Genomic DNA, 22,503 nt, shown 5'->3' on the forward strand with positions numbered 1-22,503 from the left:
TTAATATAAAGGGCAGCCCCAGATTGGTAATAGGTACTCTTTAAGTGCAACTTCTGATTTGTCATAGTTCTTGTCAAGTGCAATTTAATCCCGATGAAACATTATAATCAATTATAATTACACCACTCACATAATATGACTTTTACTATGATAAAATAGCTTTGACAAATTATTTATGTGAGTGAGTGATAGAGAGAAAGAATACCATGTATTAAATACCTGCGGTTTCTTTTGCAGCAGGTCCTCCAGAGCTGCGGACACTTGCGTTTGCCAATTCATCACACATTGCTCAAGTTTCTCCACAGCAGTTTTATCTGCTGCCACTATGGCAGGTTCAATGTCAAGGTTCACATCTGGCATTTCTAATTTAATTTCTCCTAATATTGAGATAAAAAGAAGACAAGGAAAAAATATTTTAGCATAAGAATATGCCAGCAATGGAAACTTCTTTTAGTATAAAGATTACTGGAAAAAAACACTTACCTTCAAGTTGTTGCATTGTTTGCTGAATATGGTTCAGGAATTTCTGCATATTCATGAGGAATTCATCTCGAATTAGCTGTACACTTCTTAGTTTCACATTGGGTTCTTCCATCTTTAAGGAATCTTTGTCACGTATGGTTTCAGGGGCTCCTGATTGCTGATCTTGATCCTCTTGCAGCAAGATATCTTTGCTTTTGTGTTCATTGTAAGACAACAAAGGCATAAAAATCTAAAACAGAAGCAAATCAACATTTATATCCATATAGAGGGGAGGAAGCATCCATGTTATCAGGGAGGGCAGCTTACAAATGCTGTAGATAGGGAGGAAAGCACATACAAAGCAGTTTACAGGGAAGAGTGAGAGGTCACATAGTAAAGCACCCATGGCTGGCAAACTCTGCAAGGGTGGGCGAATCATACTCTCATCAGCATCAGTGTCTGTCAGCACAAGTAAGAGGAGATACCTTATAAGCTGTAGAAGGAGAAATCAGCACAGCAAAAAAGTTGATCAAATTTATGAGTGAGTGAAGGGGGGGGGGGATCTTGGATTGCAGAGATCACATGTCCACCAAGTATTACTGGAGGGACATTCACATGAGAAAACCTAAATCTAGCAAAGCGGGCTGAAAATGGAAAAAGGAATGAAGATTGTAGTCTGAAACTTAATGCTCATTTATAACTTAAAGCAATCACCAGTATATGTTAAAATCATGTTTTATATATTAAAAGGTGTCCACAGCCTTTAACCCATTAATAATGAGGCCAGAAAGTGTATGTATTTACAATGAATATTAATATGTTGTAGTAAAAGGTCACTGGTGGACATAATTATTTTTCTTTATTTTTTTTTATTATTTATTTTTTCATTTTTTTCACTGTAAGTGGGAGAGAAATAAGCTCTTTACAGTGACAAGTTACTGTTGATGTTTCTGGTAAAAGAAAAAACAAAAGTGTGACAAAGTGCTTCAGCCTTCTCCGTGTCCCTGGCACTATATGGCACATGGTCATTATCAGGTAAAATAAATATTGGTTTGTTCATGTGATCTGCAATAAATCTTTTCATGTATACTAATGAAAAGCCCAAAGTCCAATGAGTTCCAGTGTGGATTGTGCACTTGAAAAAAAGCTTACTTGTTTAAGGCTGGATTAAGATGAGCATCTGAAAAATCATCCGATTTTTATCCAGAAAACTCGGACGATTTTCACCTGTACTGTTATCTGTGTGGCCATATTTTACTCAGTGTGCCATCCGTATTTTCATATTTTACTCAGTGTGCCATCCATATTTCCATATTTTAAATCAGTGTGCCATCCATATTTCCATATTTTAAATCAGTGTGCCATCCGTATTTCCATATTTTACTCAGTGTGCCATCCGTATTTCTATATTTTACATACGTGTGCCATATTTTATATCCGTGTGACATCCATATTTCCAAATCAACAGTTTAAAATGTACATGATCAAATACAGCTTTTTAGGTTAATAATATCAATGAATCCATAAAAATCAGATACTACACTGATGATTTGAATGGGATCCATTTTTTTTTTTGCGCACGCATAGACTTGAGAGGGCAAGTCTCATCCGAAATACGTTTGAGAATAATGCATGCTGCAATTTTTTTCATACAGCTTTTGAAGCCTGAAGTGGTTAAATGAAGTGAAAAAAAAAAAAAAAAATGGAACATATGCACAGCATGTTGTTTTGACATTGCTGTGCATATGTTCATTCTTTTAGTTATTTTCTTAGGGCTTTTTCATGCGGTTTCCAGGCAGTTTCCTCCTGAAAAAGACGTCACGTGCACATACCCTAAAGTGTTTTTCTGAGTGGTTCATTATAGTGGCTAAACAAGCCCCTTCTGTGTCTCGGCTTAGCCAGTCGCTGATATCTGGAGATCATGACAGCCTTTGTTAATACAAGAATATTAATAAGTTGCATATACAGTATTTATATGTTAGACACATCTAAAGATATTTTTTGAAGCAGACAGCTCCTATAATGTACAAACATGAGCGAATGATGGAAAGGACGTACATTTTAGTCACTGTCAATATAACAATACTCCGCTGTTTTATGACGATAAAAAACACAAAATGACCCTGCATCATTGACAAAGACTTTATTACATTGTCCACATTTCCATTTGATCTAGCAGACTGTTATTTAATACCTGTGAGAAAACTTGCTTTAGCATCAGAAGGCAATTTCCATCAAGATATCCGTACTCCAGGTACATCGGCATGATGTCATTGGCTTCCTGCATATCATTGGGCTCGGAAATTGTTTCTGCACATAAAGGTAATTTATTAGCACATTGATGGAACCAGATGATCTACCCAGAAACATCCAAAAATCAACCCATTGTGGGGAGCACTTGCACAAATTCACGGCACGTTCACACAAAAAGAATTGAGCAGTCTGGATGTATGCTATAAATCTGTATATAAACCGATATACTTAGCGTAGCAACACATAGCAGTAAAATACCTTGGGTATTACGCAGAAAATACAAGGCGTTTGATTCTGCAAATTCTTCCGGGATGCAATTGAAAGCGACATGGAGAATAGTGCGATTCACCGTCTGTTTGATCGTTTTCTGGAATGAAAGAGAGCGCATGATGTTTGTGTCAGGACAGTCATGTATTGTTTTTCTATAAGGGTCCTGCTCCTTTAAGGCTGTGTGCCCACTATGCGTTTTTTAAGCGTTTCAGAAGCGGCAATTCCACTGCAGAAACGCTTATAAAACGCTTGGTAGAAGGTCTGCCATGTTCCCCAATAATAATCCGCATGTGCTGTGCACATGCTGCGGAAATTTCGGCTGAAAATTATCATTGCGGAAAAATACGCTGCATTACCAATTATTTTACGGAAGCACGGCGTTTTCGTCACCACTGACTTACATTGGAACGCTTAATATCCGCATGACTACATGTGCACATGCGGATTCCATGTGTTTCAATGTACGGATGGTACCCGGGTGTGGAGGAGAGCAGACTCTCTCCTCCAGACCCGGGTACCATAGTACCTGTAAAAAAAAGAATAAAATAAAAAATAAATATTATACTTATCTTCTGATGGCCCCCAGAGTCCTTCTCTCGGCTTGCCGGCAGCTCGGGGTGGACTCAAGGACCTGCCATGACGTCATTTAGTCATGTGACGGGTCACGCGACCGCTGACGTCGGCAGGTCCTTTAGTCTACCGCTAGCTGCCGGCAAGCTGAGACAAGGACACCGGGGGCCATCGGAAGGTAAGTATAATATTTATTTTATATTTTTTCACCATTCTTTCGGTCACAGTATATAAATCCATGCCATTTACATGGATTTATATAGTGTGACCAAGTTGTCAAGCACTTTCCAAGTGATGCTAAAATCGCTTGGAAAGCGCTTGACAACCTGCATGGGGAAATGCATGTGAAGAACACTTCACTTTCGCTTGTCCCTGGCAGGAAAAACGCATGTACAATCCGCATGGACAATCCGCATGCGTTTTTTCTGCCAGGGAGATGCAGAAACGCTCAGGAAAAAATCCGGCGCATTTCCGCATCGTGGGCACATAGTCTAAGGGGCATCTTCTGTCTACACCAAAAAGTAATGTACTTTACATGTCAGGGCCGGTAAACGACATTACTTTTGGTGTAGACAGGAGATGCCATTTAAGGCAGCAGGACCATTGTAGAGAAACAATACATGGGCCTTGCTCCTAAGAAGTAAAATTGTCAAGCAGTATAAGATATACAAGTATACAAAACAATGAATGAATGGCTGCAGTGATCAAAAGGGCAGGGAGAGGTAAAGAAGTAATGCCAGAGCTGCAATGCCTTCAACCGGTAAGTAATGCTTAGGCCACGTTCACACATTCAGTATTTGGTCAGTATTTTACATCAGTATTTGTAAGCCAAAACCAGGAGTGGGTGATAAATACAGAAGTGGTGATGTGTTTCTATTATACTTTTACTCTGATTTTCCTCTCCTGACTTTGGCTCATAAATACTGATGTGAAATACTGACCAAATACTGATCGTGTGAACATGGCCTTACAGCTGCAATCAATATTATTCACCCCCATAGCAAACTAGGCTTATTAACAAAATGCACAAACTTTCTGCTGTTAATCAACAATTTAAGTAGCACAACGCAACTACTATTATTATCTAAAAATCCCCTGCTATATAAGAGAACTCTTAAATTATAACTACTCAGTCTGTTGTTCTATGATGCTAGCTATTGCACGATACAAATTGAAGGCGTCCGTTTTCATAAAAAAGTGGGGAGCAAGTAGCTAATGCTGTAAAATAACAAATAATTACATTTGTAATGAAAACTATTCACCCCCCCCGTGCAAATTAGTCTTTTTATCAAAATTTACACACCTTTCGATGTTTGCAATCAACCAATCAAAGCAAAAAAAATTAAATAGTTCAAGAGAGCCGCTGGCCAGTCTGTGCACTGCGGTTCGATCTCACTCCGATTTATACGACCGCCTGACTTTGCCTCAAGGCTGCAGCAGTCATTAAAAGTGGCATTTTGCGTTGTATTTTGAGGAACCACTTGTTATATTAGTTGTGTTGAGCTATTTAAATTATTTTTGTTTGATTGGTTTATTGCAAACATCAGGTGTGTACATTTTGATGAAAAGCCTAATTTGCGCTGGGGGTTGAATAGTTTTCATTGCAACTTTAATTATTTGTTATTTTACAGGATTATCGGCTTTTCCAACAATTTTTTATGTAAACAGACGCTTTTAATTTATATTGTGCGATAGCTAGTATCATGGAGAAAGAGACACGATGCAAGCAGTGATGTCAGTAAGGTGACCGGGGTTCATCAGCTATGAACTCCGGAGACTTTACTCACATCAACGCTAGACACTGCAGGAGCAAAACCAAGCTCCTATCTCAGTGTGTTCCGGCTGGCTTCCTGAGCTGTCGCATCATGCCACCACTCAACAAACCATCTGGATGTAGTAGAGCTTGAGTTCTTCGTGGGACAGTGTGATGAAAGCCGGCCGGTGGGTGCAGCTCTCTGGCGCCCCCTTACCTCTCAGGTCAGTCAAGGTACTGCACCTAGAGAAAGTAGTGCCAGGTAGCTGCAACCAGCGCAGGGAACACGGTAGTGTGTTATCCCTTCAACGTCACTAAACCGTAACGTCACTACACAGCACAACTCGCTAGCGCCCTCTTAGCCTCAGGTCAGTCAAGGAACTGCACCTAGGATAAGCGGTCGCCAGGGAGACTGTCCTGTAACCTACTGGGTATCGGGGCCCTCTGTAGTGAGGGCGGTATATATATCTTCCTTGGCCGCGCCAGGAATATATATATCTGAACCTCCGACCGTCACTACCAGCCTTCCCCAATCCCCAGTTGGTATGCTGCCACCAGTCCCTATTTTAGATATACGCCCAGTCCGTGAATGGGCCTATATCGGGTCAGGAACCAACCCTGGGTAGCGTTTTGGCTTGAGCCGAGCTCACACGGACGTGCGTTCGTTATGCAGAATAAAAGGCAGGCCCACAATTACTTGAGGTAATTGATTATAATAATACACTAGATACACGATATACAACTAAATATACACAGGTATAAGGTCAGGCTAAACTATACAACAATGGAATACAACACACAGAATCACCACAGCATATCAGTTACCGGTTTCTTGATTTTCTTGTGACGCAGGGAGAGGATTCTGCGGTCGCAGGCACGGTTCTTTGTTACAGGCTGAGGCCTACCACCGCATGGTCAAACTGCTCCTCCCCTTGGTGGCCTCAGCTGGTGCTCAGATGTTCAGCACACCACTCTTGGGTCAAGACTGACTTGTCTCTTGTCTGTCCTGCTATCTTACCTGCCCTGTCCCGCCCACTGCTGGTGAGGTCAGCTGACTCAGTCTCCACCCTCAGGTCTAACTTCGATCAGAAGCCCAAATTCTATGGAACCCAATAACTTCTTCTGGGATGGTCTCATGATACCCCCAGGGGTTCCCATGGATTCGGGCCGCCGTAACCGACCTTTTGATATCAATTATGATACCATACGGTCCTCAGGAATGGCTCCGCGCTATATCTTGGCTTCCAGAGCACGTACAAACGTCTACCGCGGAGGCTTGTGTGCGCAATGGCTCCGGGACGCCGTGATATTTTTTTATTGGCCCATCCCACGCAACATGCGTGTACTATTCATGTTTCTATATCTTATGCCTCCATGCTTGTGACAGACAAAGAAACTAGTCCTATGGGACAAATGGTCAGGTACAGATAGACGAAGCACCCCCCCCTGCTGGCTGTGTTTCCTCTCGAAGTCTTTGAAGCTCCTAGCATTCAAGTGTTAAGTAGGCTTCTTATCTTACAGGAGCCTGGATGGGGGGAAACTATCTAGTTGACGTTTTAACAGAAGGTCCCAAGGGTGGGGGCTGCTGAAGTGTGGCCATCCCTGGATATGATTTATCATTACCAAGATGGCGGCTACAGGTTCATCACACCTCCCCCTATACGAGGGCGCGAGGGGGTAGCACATTCCTGTGTTCCCCCGTGCGTCCTTCTGCACCCTCCCCTTGCCGGGATAACCCGTCAGCGTTACCGTGGTCACGGCCTCTTCTGTGGCGAATGGAGAAGTGGTACTGCTGGAGAGCGAGGCTCCAGCGTAGCAACCTGCCATTCGACCCAGAGACCGTGTGTAACCAGCTGAGGGGGTTGTGGTCCGTCTCCACGGTGAAATGGCTCCCGTACAAGTAGGGCTGCAGACGCTGCAGGGCCCATACAATTGCCAGGCATTCTTTTTCCACCGTGGAGTAAGCCACCTCCCGGGGCAGTAGCTTCCTGCTCAGGTACAAGACAGGATGTTCCTGGCCTGTCGTGTTGACCTGACTTAGCACAGCACCGAGGCCAAAGTCACTGGCGTCGGTCTGTACCACAAACGGCCGGTCGAAGTCGGCAGCTTGCAGTACAGGGGAGCTACTTAGGGCGGCCTTGAGTGCCCCGAAAGCTGTCTCGCAGGCGACTGTCCAGTCGACTGCGACGGGCAGCTTCTTCTTGGTGAGGTCCGTCAGGGGCTTGGCCAGGGTGCTATAGTGTGGGACGAACCTCCTATAGTACCCGGCGGTCCCCAAGAAGGACATCACCTGCTTTTTGGTCCTAGGAGTGGGCCAGGATGCGATGGCATCCACTTTCCCCGGTTCTGGCTTCAGAACCCCCCCGCCTACCCGGTGACCCAGGTAGAGGACCTCACTCATGCCCAGCTGGCACTTTTCCGGCTTGGTGGTCAAGCCTGCCCGGTGGATCCGACCGAGCACCTGCCGCAGGTGCTCTAGGTGATCCTCCCAAGTGGGACTGAAGACTGCAATATCGTCCAAGTACGCAGCCGCGTACCCTTCAAGTCCCTCAAGCAGCGTATTGACCATCCGCTGAAAAGTGGCAGGGGCATTCTTCATGCCGAATGGCATCACTGTGGACTCGTACAGTCCAAAAGGGGTGATAAAGGCAGAGCGTTCCCTTGCCGCGGGGTCAGAGGAATCTGCCAGTACCCCCGGCTCAGATCCATGATGGTCAGGTACTTAGCCCCGGCCATCCGATCGAGCAGGTCATCGATGCGTGGTATGGGGAACGCATCGGTGACCGTTACAGCGTTGAGCCCCCGGTAGTCCACGCAGAACCGTGTAGTTCGGTCCTTCTTTGGTACGAGGACTACAGGCGAGGCCCACGCGCTGCTGGATGCCTGGATCACCCCCAGCTTCAGCATCTCGTCTATCTCTTGGCGCATGTTTCCCTGCACCTCGAAAGAGACCCGATATGCTGAACGCCGGATCGGCGGGTGATCGCCAGTGTCCACGTCGTGGACAGCCATCTCAGTCCTTCCGGGCAGGCTGCTGAACAGCCCCCGGAAGGGGTGCAGGGTGGTCCCCAGCTGGGACCGTTGGTCCTCCGTGAGCTGGTGGCCAACCCCCACATCCTCGATGGACCCACCCGCCTTGGCTTGGGTGAGCAGATCCAGGAGGGTTTCTACCTCTCCTTCCTCGGGAAGATTGCACACTGGGTGGGCAGTCGCTTCCCGCTCATGATGAGCCTTCATCATGTTCACGTGGAAGGCCTTCCTCCTTCCACGGGCGTGATCCAGGGTGACCAGATAGGTGACGGCATTGAGTTTCTGGTGCACGAAGTAGGGACCTTCCCAGGCTGCCTGAAGCTTGTTCTGTGGTACGGGGACCAGTACCCACACCTTTTGACCCACCTGGTAGGTCCTCTCACAAGCATTCTGGTCGTACCACCGCTTCTGGTCGGCCTGGGCCTGGGCCATATTGTCCTGCACCAGCTTTGCCAAGGCCATCATCCTGTCCCGGTGGCGCACGACATACTCGATGACCGACACCTCGGGGGTGGCCAAATCCCCTTCCCATGCTTCCTTCACCAGAGCCAGGGAGCCCCGTACCCGTCGCCCGTACAGGAGCTCAAAGGGGGAGAACCCCGTTGAGGCCTGCGGAACCTCCCGGTAAGCAAATAGGAGGTGTGGGAGGTAACGCTCCCAGTCTCTCCCGTGGGAGTCGACCAACATCTTAAGCATCTGCTTTAAGGTGCCATTGAACCGCTCACACAGGCCATTAGTCTGTGGGTGATACGGGCTGGCCACCAGATGTTGCACCTGCATTTGCTTACAGAGGGACTCCATCAGCCGCGACATGAACTGGGTCCCTCGGTCGGTGAGCATTTCTTGGGGGAAACCCACTCTGGAGAAGATCTCCAGTAAGGCGGTAGCCACCTTGTCGGCCCGAATGGACGACAAAGCTACCGCTTCCGGGTACCGGGTGGCATAGTCCACTACCGTGAGTATGAAGCATTTCCCGGAGTGGCTGGGAGTGGACAGAGGTCCAATAAGATCCACAGCGACCCTCGAGAAAGGCTCTTCGATGATTGGCAGAGTTACCAGTGGGGCTTTGGGGCGCGGCCCCGCCTTCCCCACCCTCTGACAGGTGTCACACGAACGGCAGTAGGCACCCACCGCGGCTCCCATCCCAGGCCAGTAGAAATGCTGAGCTATCCTGGCCTTGGTTTTAGCGATCCCTAGGTGTCCGGCCATCGGAATCTCGTGTGCGATCCGCAACAATTCCGCCCTGAACGGATAGGGTACCACTAACTGTCGGTCCCTGGGCCACGCCTCCGGTGAACCCTGCTGGACCGTTACCCGGTACAGCCGTCCCTGGTCCCAGACCACACGCTCGCAGTCTGACTCCATGGGAGGCTGTGCCGCCTGTTCCTTGAGAGCTTTCAGGCTGTCGTCTGCTTCCAACGCAGCCTGAAATTCCTGACTTGATGTGGCCAGAATCGACGAAACTGCCACATCCTCCGTCAGCCCCTCCGGGCATGTCACCTGGCCGCTGTCTGACCCGGCAGACACTTGGTCAGAAGTGGGGAAGCCGTCGGACCTCTGCAAGGCTCCTTGGGCTCCGGCGCTCCCACTCCTGGTGACAGCGGCTATGACCGCTGTGACCGTGGGTAGTGCCTGCTTCCCCTCTGTTTCTGACCAAGCCGCCCGATCAGGCAGGCTTCCTAGGCCTTTGGACATCTCGGATGTGGGGAACTCCTGCCCTGGGGTCTTACCTGGCGGCTCCTCTCTTGGGACACCCCCACCTCCCATGGCCTGTTCCTCCCCCTGCAGTGGGCCTATACTCAGCAGCCTGGATACCCCGGGGAGCCCTACACTGCCGGTAGCTGCCCCCCTCTCCATCCCTGAGCTTCCCTCTACAGAATCCTGCCCGCCCCCTCCCTCACCGGAGGACAAGAGGTCACGGCACGCCGGCTGAGCACCTCTGCGGGCATCCCCACACTCCCCACCTGCTTTCACTAACCCTGTTTGTGTTGTGTCTGTGCAGGTGTTACCCTCAGGTTTCACTCCCTCCTCCTCAGCAGGACACACACTACATACAACATGGTTGGCATTAGCAGCAGACAAATCAATACACTCTTGGGGGGCCGAACTTGGGGGTTCAGAGGGTACATACTGCGATACTAGACGCCCCAAGTCGGTCCCTAATAAAACATTTGCGGGAATATTTGGCGTTACTCCCACCTCCCGCATCCCCCTTCCGGCACCCCAGTCCAAATACACCATGGCAACGGGAAGTGCCGGCTCCACGCCTCCAACCCCGGAGATGGAAAGAGTCTTTCCTGGTACCAAGTCCTGGGGGGACACCACCTCAGGCCGTACCAGTGTTCGTTCAGCGCCCGTGTCCCGCAGTCCCATGACCGCAGAACGGCCTATGGTGACGGGTTGGATGTTGTCCAGGGACCTACCACCACCCCCTCCCACACACAAAACATTGGGCGCTCTCTGGGACTGGGATGGGGTCTTTTGGCGCTGGGGACACTCAGCCCTAAAGTGTCCTGGTTTGTTGCATAGATGACAACGTCTTACGTCTGGTCCTTGCCTGGAGAGGGCAACAGGGGGATACACCCCTTGTGTTCTAGGGGCCGGGGAAACAGGGGCATGACTGGGCTTACCCCCTCTCCAGGTGCTGCTGGCAGACTTCTTCAGCTCAGGCGCCCTGTTATTGGCATACTCGTCTGCCAGGGCGGCTGTAGCAGAAGCCCCTGTTGGTTTTCGGTCACGGAGGAACTGTCGGAGGTCCTCTGGGCAGTTCCACAAGAACTGCTCCGTGACGAACAGTTCCTGGACCTCCTGGCGGGTAGTAAGCGCTAGACCCGAGGTCCAGTGCTCTGCGGCTCTCAACAGCGCCCGCATATGATCGGTCCAGGTGTCCTTGGGGCCACGCAGCAGGCTCCGGAACTTCTGGCGGTACGACTCGGGAGTGAGGTTGTACTGCCGGATCAGGGCCCGCTTGATGCAGTCGTAGTTCTGTACCTCCCCGGCAGGTAAGTCCCCCAAGGCATCCAGGGACTTACCCCTCAAACGGGGGGTCAGGTATCTGGCCCACTGATCCCGGGCCAGATGGTGCTGAAGACAGGTCCGTTCAAATGCCACCAGAAAGGAGTCCAGGTCCCCATCCTTCTCCAGTAGAGGGAAGTCCTCAGCTCGGACTTTGGACGACTTGGTCTCCTGATGGGTTGGTTGCTCTAGCGGAAGCCCCCGCTGGGCCAGGTCCAGTTGGTGCTGGCGCTCCGCAGCTCGCTCTGCACGCTCCGCAGCCTCCCGGCGCTCTGCAGCTTCACGCTCCGCAGCCCGCTCCGCAGCCCGCTCCGCAGCCCGCTCTGCACGCTCCTCCTCCGCTGCCTTCTCTGATGCTGCCAGGAGGGTTTTGTAGACGGCATCGCCATGAGACTGGAGACTTGCCATAGCCGCTTGTAAAGGGGCTTGTGATCTGGACAGGCTGGGCTGGGTAGGTGGTGGGCAGCCCACTGCGGGACCGTATACTGGGGACTGGCTCCCTGAGGTGCCCGGGCTGGACTCCTCCTCGCCATGAGTAACAATGTCCTCCCCTCCTGCCACACGGACCGTAGCATTAGCCTCTTGCAGGGTCTTGCTCCTGGTGCCGTCTGCCATCTTGGTAACCGACACCGCTGCAACCCTGAGTTTGCACACACCTTGTTATACTTTTAGCCTGACCGTCTAACGTTGGGCTGACCTTAAGACTCCAGCAGTGGAAGTTACCACTGGCAGTCTTTAGTGCCTGGGAGTAGGGGTCCCACAACACTATTATTCTGCAATCCCACCGCTCTGCCACCAATGTGATGAAAGCCGGCCGGTGGGTGCAGCTCTCTGGCGCCCCCTTACCTCTCAGGTCAGTCAAGGTACTGCACCTAGAGAAAGTAGTGCCAGGTAGCTGCAACCAGCGCAGGGAACACGGTAGTGTGTTATCCCTTCAACGTCACTAAACCGTAACGTCACTACACAGCACAACTCGCTAGCGCCCTCTTAGCCTCAGGTCAGTCAAGGAACTGCACCTAGGATAAGCGGTCGCCAGGGAGACTGTCCTGTAACCTACTGGGTATCGGGGCCCTCTGTAGTGAGGGCGGTATATATATCTTCCTTGGCCGCGCCAGGAATATATATATCTGAACCTCCGACCGTCACTACCAGCCTTCCCCAATCCCCAGTTGGTATGCTGCCACCAGTCCCTATTTTAGATATACGCCCAGTCCGTGAATGGGCCTATATCGGGTCAGGAACCAACCCTGGGTAGCGTTTTGGCTTGAGCCGAGCTCACACGGACGTGCGTTCGTTATGCAGAATAAAAGGCAGGCCCACAATTACTTGAGGTAATTGATTATAATAATACACTAGATACACGATATACAACTAAATATACACAGGTATAAGGTCAGGCTAAACTATACAACAATGGAATACAACACACAGAATCACCACAGCATATCAGTTACCGGTTTCTTGATTTTCTTGTGACGCAGGGAGAGGATTCTGCGGTCGCAGGCACGGTTCTTTGTTACAGGCTGAGGCCTACCACCGCATGGTCAAACTGCTCCTCCCCTTGGTGGCCTCAGCTGGTGCTCAGATGTTCAGCACACCACTCTTGGGTCAAGACTGACTTGTCTCTTGTCTGTCCTGCTATCTTACCTGCCCTGTCCCGCCCACTGCTGGTGAGGTCAGCTGACTCAGTCTCCACCCTCAGGTCTAACTTCGATCAGAAGCCCAAATTCTATGGAACCCAATAACTTCTTCTGGGATGGTCTCATGATACCCCCAGGGGTTCCCATGGATTCGGGCCGCCGTAACCGACCTTTTGATATCAATTATGATACCATACGGTCCTCAGGAATGGCTCCGCGCTATATCTTGGCTTCCAGAGCACGTACAAACGTCTACCGCGGAGGCTTGTGTGCGCAATGGCTCCGGGACGCCGTGATATTTTTTTATTGGCCCATCCCACGCAACATGCGTGTACTATTCATGTTTCTATATCTTATGCCTCCATGCTTGTGACAGACAAAGAAACTAGTCCTATGGGACAAATGGTCAGGTACAGATAGACGAAGCACCCCCCCCTGCTGGCTGTGTTTCCTCTCGAAGTCTTTGAAGCTCCTAGCATTCAAGTGTTAAGTAGGCTTCTTATCTTACAGGAGCCTGGATGGGGGGAAACTATCTAGTTGACGTTTTAACAGAAGGTCCCAAGGGTGGGGGCTGCTGAAGTGTGGCCATCCCTGGATATGATTTATCATTACCAAGATGGCGGCTACAGGTTCATCACAGACAGTATTACATAGGGATTATCTGCAGACAAGTGAGGAATATGGTGTTTTATTATTTTTTATTTTACAGTAATAAATAACTAAAAGAGGGTGGGGAGTGTTTATTTAAAAAACAAGACTGTATATTTATTTAATTAAAAAACTTTACTCTGTCTGTGTCTTTATTACATTTAGTAATGGGGGTGTCTTATAGATGCCTCTCCAATACTAACCTCTGGGCTTGATGTCAGCTGACATTACAAAGCTGACATCAACCCCAATACTATTACCCCACTTGCCACTGCACCAGGGCAAGTGAGTACAGCAGAGTCAGAATTGGTGCATCTGATGGATGCGCCATTTCTGTGGTGAGTGAGGGCTGATTTTCTTAGTCTGGGAGGGGGACAATATCCATGGCCCCTTCCTGGGCTATTAATATCAGCCCGGAGCTGTCTGCCTAGTCTTTTCTGGTTATTAATTATAGGGGGGACCCCACAGCACTTTTTTGTGGAGTCACCCCTTGTTAATAACCAGTGAAGGCTAAGAAGACAGCTGTGAGCTGATATTAATAGCCTGGGAAACTCCATGTTCATTACCCCCTTCCCAGACCATAAACATCAGCCCCCAGCTGTCGGCTTTCCCTCAGCTGGTTAAGAAAAATTAGGGGCTCTTACACCATTTTTTTATTTTAGTTATCTACTTTTTAACTAAATACATGTACATTAAACTACATACGCACTGCACTAATTATATATGTCACTGACATCTTTCTATCTGTTCTATGTATATATCTATTCTATCTATTATATTTTGACGGGTCACGCTGTGAATTTATTGTACTTAGCTGATGAAATGTCGGGTTTCCTATGAGATGGGTGCATAAAAATTGGATGGCACACGCATAGTCCATGTACCATGCGATATCTATTGACTTGCATTGGCGAGTCTCGTAAGATAAACACGGCAAATCGCAGCAAGCTGCGATTTATTTCTCAGTCCGATCTGAGCTGAGAAAAAAATTGCAGATGAACAAAGATTCATTTACTAACATTAGTCAGAGAGCAATCTGATTTTTTATCAGATTGCACTCGTCCATTTTAAAAGCAGATGAGGATTAGCCAAAATCAGGAGTGGAATAATCTGAGGAAAAGTATTATAGAAATACGTCACCACTTCTGCATTTTTCACACACATCAGATTTTGTCTGACAAATACTGATGTAAAATACTGAACGTGTGAACGTGGCCTTATAATGGCCTATTCAGATGTTAGCAATATTTTAGTGGTAAAAATATAATTTTACATTCTTGTCATGCTACTTTGCATTAATTCCTGAAAAGCTGTTTTAAATATGTTTTTAAAATAGTGTCATTTTGAGGGTTTTCCAATATATAGGTCCCCTAAAGTCACTTCAAAACTGAATAGGTCCCTAAAAGAATAAGTTTTGAAAATTTCCTTGAAAAAATAAAAAATTACTGCTACATTTTTAAAACTTCAAACGTCCTAGGAAAATAAAAGAACATTTTACAAATGGCGCTGATGTAAAGAAGACATAAAAGAAATGTTCTATATTAACCTTTTGTGTGGTATTGCAAATTTTTTTTGAAATTTTTGTCAAATTTCCGATATCTTTATAAATAAATGCGACCTAAATTTACCATTAACATACACTGTGTTCCAAATTATTATGCAAATAATATTTTCTCAGATTTTCCCAAAATACCTATATGAATTGCAGTCATTGTAATTTTCCAGTCAAATAACTATTAGAGTACAATTGAAAGGTTTTTGTACAAACTGCCTATGATAACAGTATATTTTAAAAAAAATAAAACACTCAAACTGCACTCAAAATGCATGTTCCAAATTATTATGCACAGCAGAGTTTTCAACCTTTTCATTTTAATAAAGAACAAAAAAATGGTCATTTTTGAAATTCTAAGCATTAGCAGGTTATTACAAACTGAAATCAAACAGTTTTCAACTCAAAACTTTATTCTAGGTAATGTTACATTTGCACATAGGACCCCTTGTTCGAAAGGAGCTTCTGAACTCTCTCGTCCATTGAATTTGTCAGGTTTTGGATGGTTTCTGCTTTAATTGTTTTGCATGAGGACAGAATACCCTCCCAGAGCTGTTGCTTAGATGTGAACTGCCTCCCGCCATCATAGACACTCCTTTTGCTGATGCTCCAGAGGTTCTCAATGGGGTTGAGGTCAGGGGAGCATGGGTGCCACACCATAAGTTTGTCCCCTTTTATGCCCATAGCAGCCAGAGATGCAGATGTGTTATGTGCAGCATGAGACGGGGCATTATCATGCATGAAATTATCTCAATGGTCCAGATGGATGGAGTGGAGGATGGCTGGTTGATGGACACCCCATGCAAACACGGCTACGGCGCTAACAAGGAGGAGGTGGAGTAATGTTTTGGGCTGGAATCATGGGGAGAGAGATTGTCAGCCCTTTTAGGATCCCTGAAGGGGTAAAGATGAACTCCATAATGTATGTTGAGTTTCTCAAACAGCACTTCCTTCCATGGTTCAAGAAGAAGAACCGTGCATTCCGCAGCAAGATCATTTTCATGCATGATAATGCCCCGTCTCATGCTGCACATAACACATCTGTATCTCTGGCTGCTGTGGGCATAAAAGAGGACAAACTTATGGTGTGTCCCCCATGTTCCCCTGACCTCAACCCCATTGAGAACCTCTGGAGCATCATCAAAAGGAGTGTCTATGATGGCGGGAGGCAGTTCACATCTAAGCAACAGCTCTGGGAGGGTATTCTGTCCTCATGCAAAACAATTGAAGCAGAAACCATCCAAAACCTGACAAATTCAATGGACGAGAGAGTTCAGAAGCTCCTTTCGAACAAGGGGTCCTATGTGCAAATATTACATCACCTAGAATAAAGTTTTGAGCTGAAAACTGTTTGATTTCAGTTTGTAATAACCTGCTAATGCTTATAATTTCAAAAATGACCATTTTTTTGTTCTTTATTAAAATGAAAAGGTTGAAAACTCTGCTGTGCATAATAATTTGGAACATGCATTCTGAGTGCAGTTTGAGTTTTTTATTTTTTTAAAAAATATACTGTTATCATAGGCAGTTTGTACAAAAACCTTTCAATTGTACTCTAATAGCTATTTGACTTGAAAGTTACAATGACTGCAATTCATATAGGTAATTTGGGAAAATCAGAGAAAATATTATTTACACTGTGTTCCAAATTATTATGCAAAGTACAATGTGTCATGAAAAAAACAATAACAAATCACTGGGATATGTTGAAACATTCCAGAGTTATTGCCACATAAAGTGACACACAAAAACAAACATATTAACGTATATAATGTCATTCCCTAGTGTAAAAATACGATTAAACCAAAATAATTGTATTGGTACATAACAGACACAAATCTGCAGATCTGATAGATGGAGGCTGATAACACAGTCCGTTCTTACAGTCAGTTTGATGGGGGTGACATTTTCACTTTCTTCAGCTTCTTCTTGGCCTGATTCTGGACCACTTTCAGTCCCCAAGGGAATATAAGCCTCTGCGTGTACCTCTGGGTCCATGTGCAGACTGGTACTGTCCGACGCCTCTTCTTTCTCTACAGGCAAAGCACAATTTTCCATCATTAGTTTATCTGTTGGGAGGGTAAATACAGGAGCGGACACAGACAGAAGAGGGCCCCTGTGCCAGGACAATATGTGGGCCCTACATTGGAGGTAGAAATGGGCCCCCTTACCTCTTGGGCCCCTATGCAGCTGCACAGGTTCCACCAATGGTATTTCCATTTGTGGCTAAATATAATCCTAAAGTAAAAAATCGCCCATCTGCACGACCCCATTGAATAACATTGGTCCGAGTGCTGCCCTATATTTCATGGACCAAAATTACTGTTGTGTGAATGGGCCTTAACCCTAGCTTCAAGAAGTCCCAGATGCATCTACTTTTCTTACAGATAATAGACAACAATCCCCTATTTTTACAGACTATCCATGAATTTTCTGGAATTATATTATATACAGGGACGGACATACCATTGGTGCAACCTGTGCAGCTGCGCAGGGGCCCAAAAAGTGAGGGGGCCACTTCTACCCCCAAAGCAGGTGGAGTTGTGCGTTATGATGAGACATTGAACAGCACAGGGCCCATATATTGCTCTTGCAGGGCCCCCTTCTGTCCGTGCCCACTCCTGACTATATGTAGGATGATAGAACACATGTAGTAATTTTTCTTACTGCCACCAGATGGATCCAGTGAGTTTGTGTCAGCAGAACTTGTGGTCAGTTCTGTTCTATCGGTGAGTGGAGGGTTAATATCGTCTTCATGTGGACCTATGTTCTGTGCTATTAGCTCTTCTGGTTCTAGGAGAAAGATAGAACGCTTAACATTAAATGATGTATAGGTTCAGGGGTCTGTTATCATCGGGTGGTATTCTTTCATTATCCAATTGTCCAATCAAATGCTCAATAAGCCTGCGTTCACACATTACAGCTGCATTGCGTTTTTTTTTATTTTTGTAAATCACAGCAAAATGATGCTGACATAATTGTGAAAAAAAAACTGCAGCATGGATGCAGTGTGCGAACACAGTCTTAGGCTATGATCACACATCATGGTATTTTTTGCATTCATTTTCTGCAGCAAAACCTGATCTCTTGCCAGGAGGTTGCTCAGGATTTTTGTTGCAGTTTTCATGCTTTTTTGTAGGTGTGTTATTTCTGCGTTTCTTTCACTGTCCTTTTGTCTCTGTTATGCATGTACATAAAGCTCAGTGGAAAAAAAAAATCTCCTTCTCGTTAATGCTGAAAAAAAGTTACCTGCGTTTTTCCAGCGTTTTTTCACCACCCATTACTTCTTATGGGTGAGAAAACGCTGAAAGAAGTGACATGCTCTATTTTCCAAAAAAAACATGATGTGTGAACAGAGAATTCTGGATTCTCATAGACTTTGCTGGTACTGCAAAACGCTGCTGAAAATTTGCATAAAAAACTGCAGCAAAAAAGGCTGAAAAACCATGATGTGTGAACATAGACTTAGGGTATGGTCAGATGTTGAATACTTGCAGCAGAAAAATCTTCTGCAAATACTGGAGTGTTGGCAGAATAATGATAAGTAAAATACGCACGTTTTGGCATGAGTTTTTGATGCGTTTTTCTTTTTTTACTCATTAATGGAAATAGGTGAAAAATACTGCAAAAACGCTAAAAGAATTAGCATGCTGAAGATCTGACACTGATTCAAGGAAAAAATAAGCAACATGTACATGATATTTCAGAAATCTCATTCACTCTGCTGGTACATTAAAACGGCAAAAATTTGAGTGGGGAAAACACGGCAAAAAATGCAATGTGTGGACATACCTTACCTTCCATCAATCGTATAGGTTTTTTTTAGATGTTTTATAATTATCTGCCTGGCTGCCAATTTTTTAAAAAAACAAAACAAAGTGCCTTTAGTCTGCATTGTATGACAGCTAGCGTCATGGTGCAAGAGTCATTAAACTGCACAAAAAATATTTAGATTTGAGAGTTCTCAGTGGTTGATACCTTTTAATGGCTAACTGAAAAGATGGTAACAAATTGCAAAGCTTTCAAGACTACTCGGGTCTCTTCATCAGGCATAGAATAGCACAAAATCTGAAGAGTCACATATTTATACATAACAGGACATAGAAATAATGTAATAGATGAGACAGGTGACGTAAAGCAGAGCTATTACTATAGGAGAGAGATAAACTGTTCTGGCTGTAAATATTGGAGCAGTTCATAGATAAGGAGTGTAAAAGTTTTATTATCCTGTGACTGAGGTCTGGTCCAGGGTTGTGAAGACCCCACTCCACAGTTCAGAGGAGCACATTCCTTAGCTGATGTAGAACTAAGCTGATAGTGATAGTGGAGGCTCACTAGCACTTTTAATAGGGGACTGGCTGGCAGTGATAGTGGAGGCTCCCTGGTACTTTTAATAGGGTACTGGCTGGTAGTGATAGTGGAGACTCCCTGGTACTTTTAATAGGGCACTGGCTGGCAGTGATAGTAGAGGTTCCATAGCATTTTTATAGGGCACTGGATGGTAGTGATAGTGGAGGCTCCCTGGCACTTTTAATAGGGTACTGGCTGGTAGTGATAGTGGAGGCTCCCTGGCACTTTTAATAGGGTACTGGCTGATAGTGATAGTGGAGGCTCCCTGGCACTTTTAATAGGGTACTGGCTGGTAGTGATAGTGGAGGCTCCCTGGCACTTTTAATAGGGTACTGGCTGGTAGTGATAGTGGAGGCTCCCTGGCACTTTTAATAGGGTACTGGCTGATAGTGATAGTGGAGGCTCCCTGGCACTTTTAATAGGGCACTGGCTGGTAGTGATAGTGGAGGCTCCCTGGCACTTTTAATAGGGTACTGGCTGGTAGTGATAGTGGAGGCTCCCTGGCACTTTTAATAGGGCACTGGCTAGTAGTGATAGTGGAGGCTCTCTGGTACTTTTAATAGGCCACTGGCTGGCAGTGAGAGTAGAGGTTCCCTGGCACTTTTATAGGGCACTGGCTGGCAGTGATAGTGGAGGCTCTCTGGTACTTTAAATAGGGCACTGGCTGGTAGTGATAGTGGAGGCTCCCTGGTACTTTAAATAGGGCACTGGCTGGCAGTGAGAGTAGAGGTTCCCTGGCACTTTTATAGGGCATTGGCTGGCAGTGATAGTGGAGGCTCCCTGGTACTTTTAATAGGGCACCAGCTGGTAGTGATAGTGGAGGCTCCCTGGTACTTTTAATAGGGCACTGGTTGGTAGTGATAGTGGAGGTTCCCTGGCACTTTTATAGGGCACTGGCTGGTAGTGATAGTGGAGGCTCCCTGGCACTTTTAATAGGGCACTGGTTGGTAGTGATAGTGGAGGCTCCCTGGTACTTTTAATAGGGCACTGGCTGGTAGTGATAGTAGAGGCTCCCTGGTACTTTTAATAGGGCACTGGCTGGTAGTGATAGTGGAGGCTCCTTGGCACTTTTAATAGGGCACCGTTTGATAGTGATAGTGGAGGCTCCCTAACTGGCACCTCTAATAGGGTACTGGCTGGTAGTGATAGTGGAGACTCCCTGGCACTTTTAATAGGGCACCGGCTGATAGTGATAGTGGAGGCTCCTTGGCACTTTTAATAGGGTACCGTTGGATAGTGATAGTGGAGGCTCCCTAACTGGCACCTCTAATAGGGCACTGGCTGGTAGTGATAGTGGAGGCTCCCTGGCACTTTTAATAGGGCACCAGTTGGTAGTGATAGTGGAGGCTCCTTGGCACTTTTATAGGGCACCGTTTGGCAGTGATAGTGGAGGCTCTCTGGCTGGCACCTCTAATAGGGCACTAGCTGGCAGTGATAGTGGAGGCTCCCTGGTACTTTTAATAGGGAACCGGCTGGCAGTGATAGTGGAGGCTCCCTGGTACTTTTAATAGGGCACCAGCTGGTAGTGATAGTGGAGGCTCCCTGGTACTTTTAATAGTGCACTGGCTGGTAGTGATAGTAGAGGCTCCCTGGCACTTTTAATAGGGCACCAGCTGGTAGTGATAGTGGAGGCTCCTTGGCACTTTTATAGGGCACCGTTTGGCAGTGATAGTGGAGGCTCCCTGGCTGGCACCTCTAATAGGGCACCAGCTGCCAGTGTTAGTAGAGGCTCTATGGAACCGTTATTGGGGCACTGACTGGCAGTGTTAGCGGAGACTCTCTGGCTGAATATGATCGTCAGCTTTATGTACATAGGATTTTCTGAGGCCCACAAGTTTCTGTGCAACTAACACTGCCAACCATGGTTTAACCTCAGATGGTTGCACCAAGTGCAGAACGCTGGAGCTGACAGATTGGCGGAGCGAACACACGATACCAAATCTCTCCTCCGTCATGTATGCCTAATACCAGCATGTGGTGTAGGAACGCGTCCAGTGTAGTTTCCTATTGATTAGATACTTTCAGCAGGCTGGATGCTCAGCTCTGGGGTGTAGCATGTGGGTATTGTATGTCCTGCATTATACATATCATAGCAGTGTAATATAACACACACTGCAGCATAGGATAATACTGTATTATAATATACCACCTAATACTACACGTGATAGTGTAATATAATACACAGTATAGTTTATTATAACATGATAGTGCGTTAGAATACACATAATAAGATGTATATATATAATGCATATAATAAGATGTCATATAATACACATTATAGCATAATACACATAATAGCAGCACAGCACATCAGCACACAGGTACAAGCCTCTCACCCACTGCTATCTCCACCTCCAGCTCTTCTTGCCGGGAGCTCTTGAAGAACAGCAGCGCTGAGGCGCCCTCCTCCTCCTCCGTGCTCTCGTTCAGAAACCGCAGCAGCTTCACTTCATCTTCTCCATCGTTCCGGTTGAGCAGCTCCTCGAAGCAATTCGGATCCGTCAAGCCAAATCCGCAGATCACACGGTCCCGGATCCATTCCAGGCGCGGATCGTCCATGACCGTGTTCTGCGCTGGACGCTGCCTGTCAGTTTGTGGTGGGTAACTATGGCAACGCGACGCTGCCGGCCGTAGTAACAGAAACTACGGAGGGGGTGTGAGTACAAAACTAGAACTGAAGCATTCTGGGCTTCCCCTGCTGGAAGTGATGCGGTACTGCACACCTCTATGGACTTAGGCTAGGGCGACATGTGTGGCGAGACAGTGAAATTGCGCTTTTGCATAGTGACATTACATCTAATGTTTTCCTATGTTGTCATATCGCGACCTGCTAGCTATCACAACAAGATACTAAGTTACAAGGCTTTTTTTAAGGCCCTTGAGTCTCTAGACCCCAAGGTACATGCACACATTCAGAGTTTTTACCTCAGGCAGGGCTCGGAAGGGAAGGAGCACCATTT

The 22,503-nt window shown here is 46.6% G+C and overlaps 1 protein-coding gene across 1 annotated transcript in view; it reads right to left on the reverse strand.

Annotated features, from left to right (window-relative positions):
- The window catches only part of DNAH10 (dynein axonemal heavy chain 10), a 192,677-nt gene extending 170,523 nt beyond the window's left edge, over positions 1–22,154 (reverse strand). Inside the window, exons 1-7 of the mRNA XM_073676172.1 lie at positions 21,880–22,154; positions 17,861–17,986; positions 17,078–17,226; positions 2,974–3,082; positions 2,657–2,772; positions 484–712; positions 220–377 (exon numbers count right to left, since the gene is read on the reverse strand). Coding sequence (XP_073532273.1) covers positions 220–377; positions 484–712; positions 2,657–2,772; positions 2,974–3,082; positions 17,078–17,226; positions 17,861–17,986; positions 21,880–22,102 — 1,110 coding nt within the window. The 5' untranslated portion in view covers positions 22,103–22,154. The remainder of the gene's footprint in view (positions 1–219; positions 378–483; positions 713–2,656; positions 2,773–2,973; positions 3,083–17,077; positions 17,227–17,860; positions 17,987–21,879) is intronic.
- Positions 22,155–22,503: the final 349 nt, after the last annotated feature.

This window comes from Phyllobates terribilis, unplaced genomic scaffold (genome assembly GCF_046119375.1).
Source record: "Phyllobates terribilis strain yellow unplaced genomic scaffold, ASM4611937v1 Scaffold_1__5_contigs__length_1240528914, whole genome shotgun sequence".
Taxonomy (NCBI): domain Eukaryota; kingdom Metazoa; phylum Chordata; class Amphibia; order Anura; family Dendrobatidae; genus Phyllobates; species Phyllobates terribilis.